Source organism: Anolis carolinensis, chromosome 5, assembly GCF_035594765.1.
Source record: "Anolis carolinensis isolate JA03-04 chromosome 5, rAnoCar3.1.pri, whole genome shotgun sequence".
NCBI classification, from domain to species: Eukaryota; Metazoa; Chordata; class Lepidosauria; order Squamata; family Dactyloidae; genus Anolis; species Anolis carolinensis.
This window is the reverse complement of record NC_085845.1, coordinates 201,404,107-201,414,106: the sequence shown is the minus strand read 5'-3', so window position 1 is coordinate 201,414,106 and position 10,000 is coordinate 201,404,107. Positions and strand designations below refer to the sequence as shown.

Here is a 10,000-nt window from a genome sequence, read left to right as displayed (position 1 = left end):
GATACTAGAAATGCGCGCAGAGGAGTGGAAAAGAGTCAATTGTGAACTGGGAAATATTGAGAAAATGATGAGAAAATGATGTAGGGATAGGGAAAATCATACCAAGCCCAGAACACGCATCTCGGCCACATTCACACGTGTAGAAACTGACACGTGTCTATTTTGATACTAGAAATGCATGCAGAGGGGTAGAAAAGAGTCCAATGTGAATGGGTTTCTATTGAGAAAGAGATGGGAAGATGATGTAGGAATAGGGAAAATCATACTAAGCCCAGAACACGCATGTCAGCTCCATTCACACGGGTAGAAACTGACACGTGTCTATTTCGATACTAGAAATGCGTTCAGAGGGGTGGAAAAGAGTCTATTGTGAATTGGGAAATATTGAGAAAGAGATGGGAAGATGATGTAGGAATAGGGGAAAATCATACTATGCCCAGAACACGCATCTTTGTCCCATTCACACGTGTAGAAACTGACACGTGTCTATTTTGATATCAGAAATGCATGCAGAGGGGTGGAAAGGAGTCCAATGTGAATGGGTTTCTATTGAGAAAGAGATGGGAAGATGATGTAGGAATAGGGAAAAATCATACCAAGCCCAGAACACGCATCTCGGCCCCATTCACACGTGTAGAAACTGACACGTGTCTATTTTGATACTAGAAATGCATGCAGAGTGGTGGAAAAAAGTCCATTGTGAATTGGGAAATATTGAGAAAGCGTTGAGAAAATGATGTAGGCATAGGGAAAATCATACCAAGCCCAGAACACGCATCTTTGTCCCATTCACACGTGTAGAAACTGACACGTGTCTATTTTGATATCAGAAATGCGTTCAGAGGGGTGGAAAAGAGTCTATTGTGAATTGGGAAATATTGAGAAAGAGATGGGAAGATGATGTAGGAATAGGGAAAAATCATACCAAGCCCAGAACACGCATCTCGGCCACATTCACACGGGTAGAAACTGACACATGTCTATTTCGAAACTAGAAATGCATGCAGAGTGGTGGAAAAAAGTCCATTGTGAATTGGGAAATATTGAGAAAACGATGAGAAAATGATGTAGGCATAGGGAAAATCATACCAAGCCCAGAACACGCATCTCGGCCACATTCACACGTGTAGAAACTGACACGTGTCTATTTTGATACTAGGAATGCATGCAGAGGGGTAGAAAAAGAGTCTATTGTGAATTGGGAAATATTGAGAAAGCGTTGAGAAAATTATGTAGGCATATCGAAAATCATACCAAGCCCAGAACACGCATCTTGGCCACATTCACACGTGTAGAAACTGACACGTGTCTATTTTGATACTAGAAATGCATGCAGAGGGGTAGAAAAGAGTCCAATGTGAATGGGTTTCTATTGAGAAAGAGATGGGAAGATGATGTAGGAATAGGGGAAAATCATACTAAGCCCAGAACACGCATCTTTGTCCCATTCACACGTGTAGAAACTGACACGTGTCTATTTTGATACTAGAAATGCATGCAGAGTGGTGGAAAAAAGTCCATTGTGAATTGGGAAATATTGAGAAAACGATGAGAAAATGATGTAGGCATAGGGAAAATCATACTAAGCCCAAAACACGCATCTCGGCCCCATTCACACGTGTAGAAACTGACACGTGTCTATTTTGAAACTAGAAATGCATGCAGAGTGGTGGAAAAAAGTCCATTGTGAATTGGGAAATATTGAGAAAGCGGGTTGAAAATGATGTAGGCATAGGGAAAATCATACTAAGCCCAGAACACGCATCTCAGCCCCATTCACACGTGTAAAAAAAACCCTTGCGCGGGTGTATACACTCACCGAAATTGTCCTGCGTGTACCTCCGGCGTCGGAGGGGCTCCGATTCGCTGGGAAGAACCCCGGGAAGGCCGTTCGCACGACCCGGGTCGGCAGCCATGGCTGTGTACACGCGTGTCGCCCTCCTCCGGGACCCGACTGAGCGCGGTCTGCTCCCGGGAGGGAGGGAGGGAGGGAAACACGTGCAAAGGGAGGGCCCGAAGGCGGGGAGGCGCCAAGGGGGCGGGGCCAGGCCTCCCGACACGCGAATGCGGCCGCGTAACGTGTGAACGCGACACGCAAGGCTCAACGAATGTTGCTCGGAGCAGGGCGAGTCGCAGAAAGGGATCTTCGGCGCCTGGAAAGAGGTTCGGGTCGAAGGAGGAGCCGCTTCGGAGCAGATTTCAGCCTTGAGTGACTTAAAAGGGTGCCTGTGCCTTTAAGAATGGGCTTCCATAGGTATACACAGATGTATATGTGTACATTAATATTATTAGATAGATAGATAAATAGATAGATAGATAGATAGAGGATTGATAGGTGTACATGGATGTAGGTAAATAACATATGTATGTAGATTAAAGTTTAAATATGTAGGTTGATAGGATTGTGTACATAGATGTGTATGTGTACATAAATATTATATAGTGTGTACATAGAGGCGTTTGTGTACATAAATATTAGCTATATATATGTGTGTGTGTGTACATAGAAAGAGGTGTATGTGCACATAAATATTATTCGCTATATATATTTATTTATATATATATATATATATGGTGTACATAGATGTGTATGTGTACATAAATATTATATAGTGTGTACATAGAGGCGTTTGTGTACATAAATATTAGCTATATATATATGTGTGTGTGTGTGTACATAGAAAGAGGTGTATGTGCACATAAATATTATTCGCTATATATATTTATATATATATATATATATGGTGTACATAGATGTGTATGTGTACATAAATATTATATAGTGTGTAAATAGAGGCGTTTGTGTACATAAATATTAGCTATATATATGTGTGAGTGTTTACATAGAAAGAGGTGTATGTGCACATAAATATTATTCGCTATATATATTTATATATATATATGGTGTACATAGATGTGTATGTGTACATAAATATTATATAGTGTGTACATAGAGGCGTTTGTGTACATAAATATTAGCTATATATATGTGTGTGTGTGTGTACATAGAAAGAGGTGTATGTGCACATAAATATTATTCGCTATATATATTTATATATATATATGGTGTACATAGATGTGTATGTGAAAATAAATATTATTAGATAGATAGAAATGATAGAGATAGATAGATAGATAGATAGATAGATAGATAGAGGATTGATAGGTGTACATGGATGTAGGTAAATAACACATGTATGTAGATTAAAGTTTAAATATGTAGGTTGATAGGTTTGTGTACATAGATGTGTATGTGTACATAAATATTATATAGTGTGTACATAGAGGCGTTTGTGTACATAAATATTAGCTATATATATATGTGTGTGTGTGTGTACATAGAAAGAGGTGTATGTGCACATAAATATTATTCGCTATATATATTTATATATATATATATATGGTGTACATAGATGTGTATGTGTACATAAATATTATTAGATAGATAGATAGAGATTATAGATATAGATAGATAGAAGATGGATTGATAGGTGTACATGGATGTAGGTAAATAACATATGTATGTAGATTAAAGTTTAAATATGTAGGTTGATAGGTTTGTGTACATAGATGTGTATGTGTACATAAATATTATATAGTGTGTACATAGAGGCGTTTGTGTACATAAATATTAGCTATATATATGTGTGTGTGTGTGTGTACATAGAAAGAGGTGTATGTGCACATAAATATTATTCGCTATATATATTTATATATATATATGGTGTACATAGATGTGTATGTGTACATAAATATTATTAGATAGATAGAAATGATAGAGATAGATAGATAGATAGATAGATAGATAGATAGATAGATAGATAGAGGATGGATAGGTAGGTGTGCATGGATGTAGGTAAATAATAGATGTGTGTAGATAAGAGTATAAATGTGTATGTAGGTTGATAGGTTTGTGTACATAGATGTATATGTGTACATTAATATTATTAGATAGATAGATAGATAGATAGATAGATAGGGATGATAGAGATAGATAGAGGATTGATAGGTGTGCATGCATGTAGGTAAATAATAGATGCGTGTAGATAAGAGTATAAATGTGTATGTAGGTTGATAGGTTTGTGTACATAGATGTATATGTGTACATTAATATTATTAGATAGATAGATAGATAGATAGATAGATAGATAGGGATGATAGAGATAGATAGAGGATTGATAGGTGTGCATGCATGTAGGTAAATAATAGATGCGTGTAGATAAGAGTATAAATGTGTATGTAGGTTGATAGGTTTGTGTACATAGATGTATATGTGTACATTAATATTATTAGATAGATAGATAGATAGATAGATAGGGATGATAGAGATAGATAGAGGATTGATAGGTGTGCATGCATGTAGGTAAATAATAGATGCGTGTAGATAAGAGTATAAATGTGTATGTAGGTTGATACGTAGGTGTGTGTACATAGATGTATATGTGTACATTAATATTATTAGATAGATAGATAGATAGATAGATAGATAGATAGATAGATAGATAGAGATGATAGATATAGATAGATAGAAGATGGATAGGTAGGTATACATGAATGTAGGTAAATAATAGATGCGTGTAGATAAGAGTATAAATGTGTATGTAGGTTGATAGGTGTGTGTACATAGATGTGAATGTGTACATAAATATTATTAGATACATAGAAAGATCATTGATTGATAGATGTGCTTGGATGTACGTAAATAGTGAGATGTGTTTAGATAGAGTATAGATGGGTGTGTATGTAGGTGTGTACATAGATGTGTATGTGTATGTGTGTGTATATATATATATATATATATATATGATGTGTACATAGAGTGTGTGTACATAAATATTAGCTAGATAGATAGATAGATAGTTATATGTATGTACATAGAAAGAGGTGTATGTGTACATAAATATTATTCGCTATATATATATATTTATGTATGTATATATATATATATGGTGTACATAGATGTGTATGTATACATTAATATTATATATATATATATATATACATACATATATGATGTGTACATAGAGGCATGTGTGTACATAAATATTAGCTATATATATACATATATATAGTTATATGAGTGTACATTGAAAAAGGTGTATGTGTACATAAATATTATTCTCTCTCTATATATATATATATATGGTGTATACATAGAGGCGTGCATGTACATAAATATTAGCTAGCTAGATAGATAGATAGATGTGTGTACATAGATAGAGGTGTATGTGTACATAAATATTAGCTATATATGTATGGTTTACATAGATGTGTATGTGTGTGTGTATATATATATATATATACATATGGTGTATACATAGAGGTGTGCATGTACATAAATATTAGCTAGATAGATAGATGTGTGTACATAGAGGTGTATGTATACATAAATATTATTAGATATCTATATAGTGTACATAGATGTGTATGTGTACATAAATATTAGATATATACATATGGTGTATACATAGATGTGTATGTGTACATAAATATTATATATATAGATAGATAGATAGATGTGTGTACATAGATAGAGTTGTATGTGTACATAAATATTATTAGCTATATATATGATGTACACAGATGTGTATGTGTACATACATGTTATATATATATATATATATATATATATATATATATATGGTGCATACATAGAGGCGTGCATGTACATAAATATTAGCTAGATAGATAGATATAGATATATGTGTGTACATAAATAGAGGTGTATGTGTACATAAATATTATTAGATATATATATATATATATATATATAGTGTACATAGATGTGTATGTGTACATAAATATTATTAGCTATATATATGGTGTACATAGATGTGTATGTGTACATAAATGTTTATATATATGGTGCGTACATAGAGGCGTGCATGTACATAAATATTAGCTAGCTAGCTAGCTAGATAGATATATGTGTGTGTACATAGATAGAGGTGTATGTGTACATAAATATTTTATATATATATATATATATAGTGTACATAGATGTGTATGTGTACATAAATATTATTACACACACACACACATATATATATAGTGTACATATAGATATGCATCCATATTTTTATATTTATATATATATATATATTTATCAATAAGTATAATTTTATTGATATATTGTATAATTATATATTTATAAATAGGTAGATAAATTATTGATGGACAGATGTGTATGTGTAGATAAACGGGTAGGTATATAGACAGAGCAATACATATCTTTGAAATGGATGGATAGATGGATGGAGATAGATTGATAGTTAGATACATGATTGACAGATGTATAGATAGATTTCTGCATACATAGATAAATGTATAGATGACTGATCGATGTGTATGTATGTATGTATAGACAGATAATTATAGATCTAGGTAGATATATAGATAGGTAGATGATAGATAGATGTATATGTGCTGGTAGGTTGGTGGGTAGATGTACATGTACATAGATAAATGTGTAAATAGATGATTGATCAATGTATATGTGTAGACAGACAGATGGATGATTTGCTGACTGATTGATATTGGATAGAGATTGATAATGGACAGATGTGTATGTATGTATGGATGAGAAATGATAGGTGTGTGTGTGTGTAGATAGATTGTACATAGATTTGTGTGTACATGCATAAATAAATGTGTCGATAGAGATGATTGATAGATGTATAGATGCAGATAGATGGATGATTGATATTGGATAGGTTGGTAAATGATAGATGTGTATGGATGGATGGATTATAAATGATAGGTGTGTATGTGTAGATAGATGATTGATCATTGATAATTGATACGTGTGTATGTGTAGATAGATGGATGGATGATTGATATTTGATTGATTGGTAATTGATAGATTTATATGGATGAATTGATTATAATTGATAGATGTGCATGTGTAGATAGATGGATGGATGATTGATATTTGATTGATTGGTAATTGATAGATGTATATGGATGGATTGATTATAATAGGTGTGTATGTGTAGAAAGATGGTTGATAATCAATAATTGATAGATGTACATTTATAGATAGATGGATGGATGGATTATTGATATTTGATAGATTGATTGGTAATTGATAGATAAATGCATATGGATGGGTGGATTATAAATGATAGGTATGTGTAGATAGATGATTGATAATTAATAATTGCATGTGTAGATTGATGGATGGATGATTGATATTTGATAGATCGATTGGTAATTGATAAATATATATGGATGGATGGATTATAAATGATAGGTGTGTATGTGTAGGCAGATTATTGATAATCGATAATTGATAGACTTGCATATATAGATAGGTGCATGGATGGATGATTGATATTTGATAGATTGATTGGTAATTGATAGATAAATGCATATGGAGGGTGGATTATAAATGATAGGTATGTGTAGATAGATGATTGATAATTAATCATTGCATGTGTAGATTGATGGATGGATGATTGATATTTGATAGATCGATTGGTCATTGATAGACAGGTGTGTTTGTATAGATAGTTGGATAGTTGGATGATAATGTGTAGCTTGATGGTTATATGGGGATTGATTGATAGATGTATAAATAGGTGATATCTATGTTTGGATAGATAGATGATAGATTGGTGTGCCAATAGATATAAATGATACATGGATGTGTATGTGTGTGTATAGAGAAAGAGGCAGTGTGGTGTAGTGGTTTGAGCTCTGGACTATATCCCTGGAGACTCGGGTTCGAATTCTCGCTTGGTCATGGAAACACATTGTCACGCATGAAACAGAGTGCAATCCCCATTTTCGGATGGAAATTTTCCATTTTGAGAAACAATCCGATCTCCGTGTTAAATCATTTCCTCCCTTGTTTTATTTTCAGCAGTCCTGGAATCAAAGAGCCCACGCTTCAATTTTGCAAAGATAAAGACTTGATAAAGACTTAAAAGATATTAAAACAACACCAAGAAGGAACTCATTACCGGAGGAATCCAATTGGAGAGAACTTCTAAGGGAAATCCAAAATATTTCAGCCAAACAAGACTTACTTCAAAAGGAAGTGCATGAAATTGCTATGAAACAAGACATACAACAAAAGCAAATACAAGAGGATGTGGCAGAACTCAAGAAAGAAATTAAAGAGGAAATAAATGTGATTAAAATGGAAGTATTAAAAATGCTCAAGAAATCTCAGAGCTAAAATTGCAAAATAACAAAGCGGAGAAATCCCAGTTGAAAGTGCAGAGAAAAATAGACACAATGGAGTCAAAAAGCAGTAAATTAGAGAAGGAGCAAGAAAAGCTGGAACAAAACATAACAGAACATCAATTCAGACTCAGAAATATACAAGAAGAGCCAAAAGAGTATCAATTGTTGTTTATCCTGAGTTTTAGGGACAAAATTAATAGGTTTCTGTTTCGTATTTTGCAGAAACAAAGCATCAAACAGGGAGTGCATCATTCCATGGGGCCTGCCATTGAATGTATCTTTGTTTCCAAGTATGTTGTGTGTTTATATATAACACATTCCTTCAGAGCTAAACATAGCTCATTATGTCGGCTCTGATGGTAATCTATTGTCTTAAGAGGTTTATCCCAAAACAGCCCGGTAATAGTTGTTTGGGACCGGGGTCAGGCCTGGCTCTCAACCAAGGAGCAGGAACTATATTTGTTTGTTTATTGTTGTTGTTGTTGTTGTTGTTGTTCTCTCTCAATCAAGACCCAAAGCAGCTCACATATTTTTTTTAAAAAATAATAAATATATATATATAAATTAGAAGTAGAATGGAAGATTTAAATGGTTTGCACAATAGTTTAAGAAACGATAGCTAATATAATATGGTCTACCTTTCAAAAGATGTCTTTAGGTATTGTGTTTACATTCAGGAAACAGCCACTACATAATAATCCAATGCAATAAATCAGCCAGAAATATTTGAAATAGATAGTACTTAACCAATCTTTTTTTGTGGACAACAATCCACTTCTCCAAATTTCACCTTATAATATAATAATAGGTGCCTTGAGATAGGGTGGAATATAAATAAAGTATATTATTATTATTATTATTATTATTATTATTATTATTATTATTATTATTTTATTATGACACAGCAAACAAGATAGTTATGCTGGATTTCATATCACAAAATCACAAGTTGAACACTTCCCAAGTGTCTAGGACTGTGTGATGTATTTTTGGATAATGCGTGCAGATCCCAGTCGGGTGGCCTTTTGCAGTTGGCAGATCGTGATTTTGTCAATGTCTATTGTTTCCAAATGCCAGCTGAGATCTTTTGGCACAGCACCCAATGTGCCAATCACCACCAGGACCACCTGCACTGGTTTCTGCCAGTCTTTGAAATTCTATTATTATTATTATTATTATTATTATTATTATTATTATTATTCTATTTGTATATTACTAGCTTTGCCCATCCACGTGTTGCTGTGGCTTATGGGAATCCTTTGTTGGCCAGGTGGAATAGTAGTGAATAGCCTTGCAGCCTCAAAGCCTGGCCGTTTTCTTCTTATGGGAATCCTTGTTTGGTGAGCTGGAATCCACAGAATAGACTTGCTTCTTGGAAGGCTGGGTGCTTGTGTTCTAGGGGGAATGATTTTTTGGGCTGCTGGAATTGCAATGAATAGCCTTGCTGCTTCAAAGCCTGGCTGCTTGCTACCTAGGGGACTCTTTAGTTGGTCAGCTTCAATAGTACAGAGTAGTATCGCTGCTTCAAAGCCTGGCTGCCTTTTACCAAGGTTAATCCATTGTTGGTCTGGCTGAATTGCACTGAATAGCCTTGCAGCTTAAAAGCCTGGCCACTTTTTTATGGTCACTCCTTGGATAGTGATTAGTTTTGTGGCCAAATTTGGTGTGATTTGGCCCAATGGTTTTGTTGTTAACTCAGTCCTACAAACAGTACATTTATATATATATAGATTATCATCATCATCATCATCATCATCATCTCAAACTACGATGCATGCATGCATGCTTGATATGCCCAAATTTGAATACT

General features: G+C 34.0%; 1 protein-coding gene across 3 annotated transcripts in view; it reads right to left on the bottom strand.

Moving 5' to 3' along the window:
* LOC100559220 (uncharacterized) overlaps nt 1-10,000 on the bottom strand; it is a 103,652-nt gene that overhangs the window by 85,275 nt on the left and 8,377 nt on the right. For 2 of the 3 annotated variants that reach the window (XM_062983347.1, XM_062983349.1), the window contains exon 1: nt 1,820-2,048. The exons of the other annotated variant lie outside the window; for it this stretch is intronic. In XM_062983347.1, the coding sequence (XP_062839417.1) occupies nt 1,820-1,916 (97 nt within the window). In that variant the 5' untranslated portion in view covers nt 1,917-2,048. Of the gene's footprint in view, nt 1-1,819; nt 2,049-10,000 lie in introns of those variants that run through there. 3 annotated transcript variants of the gene reach the window in all.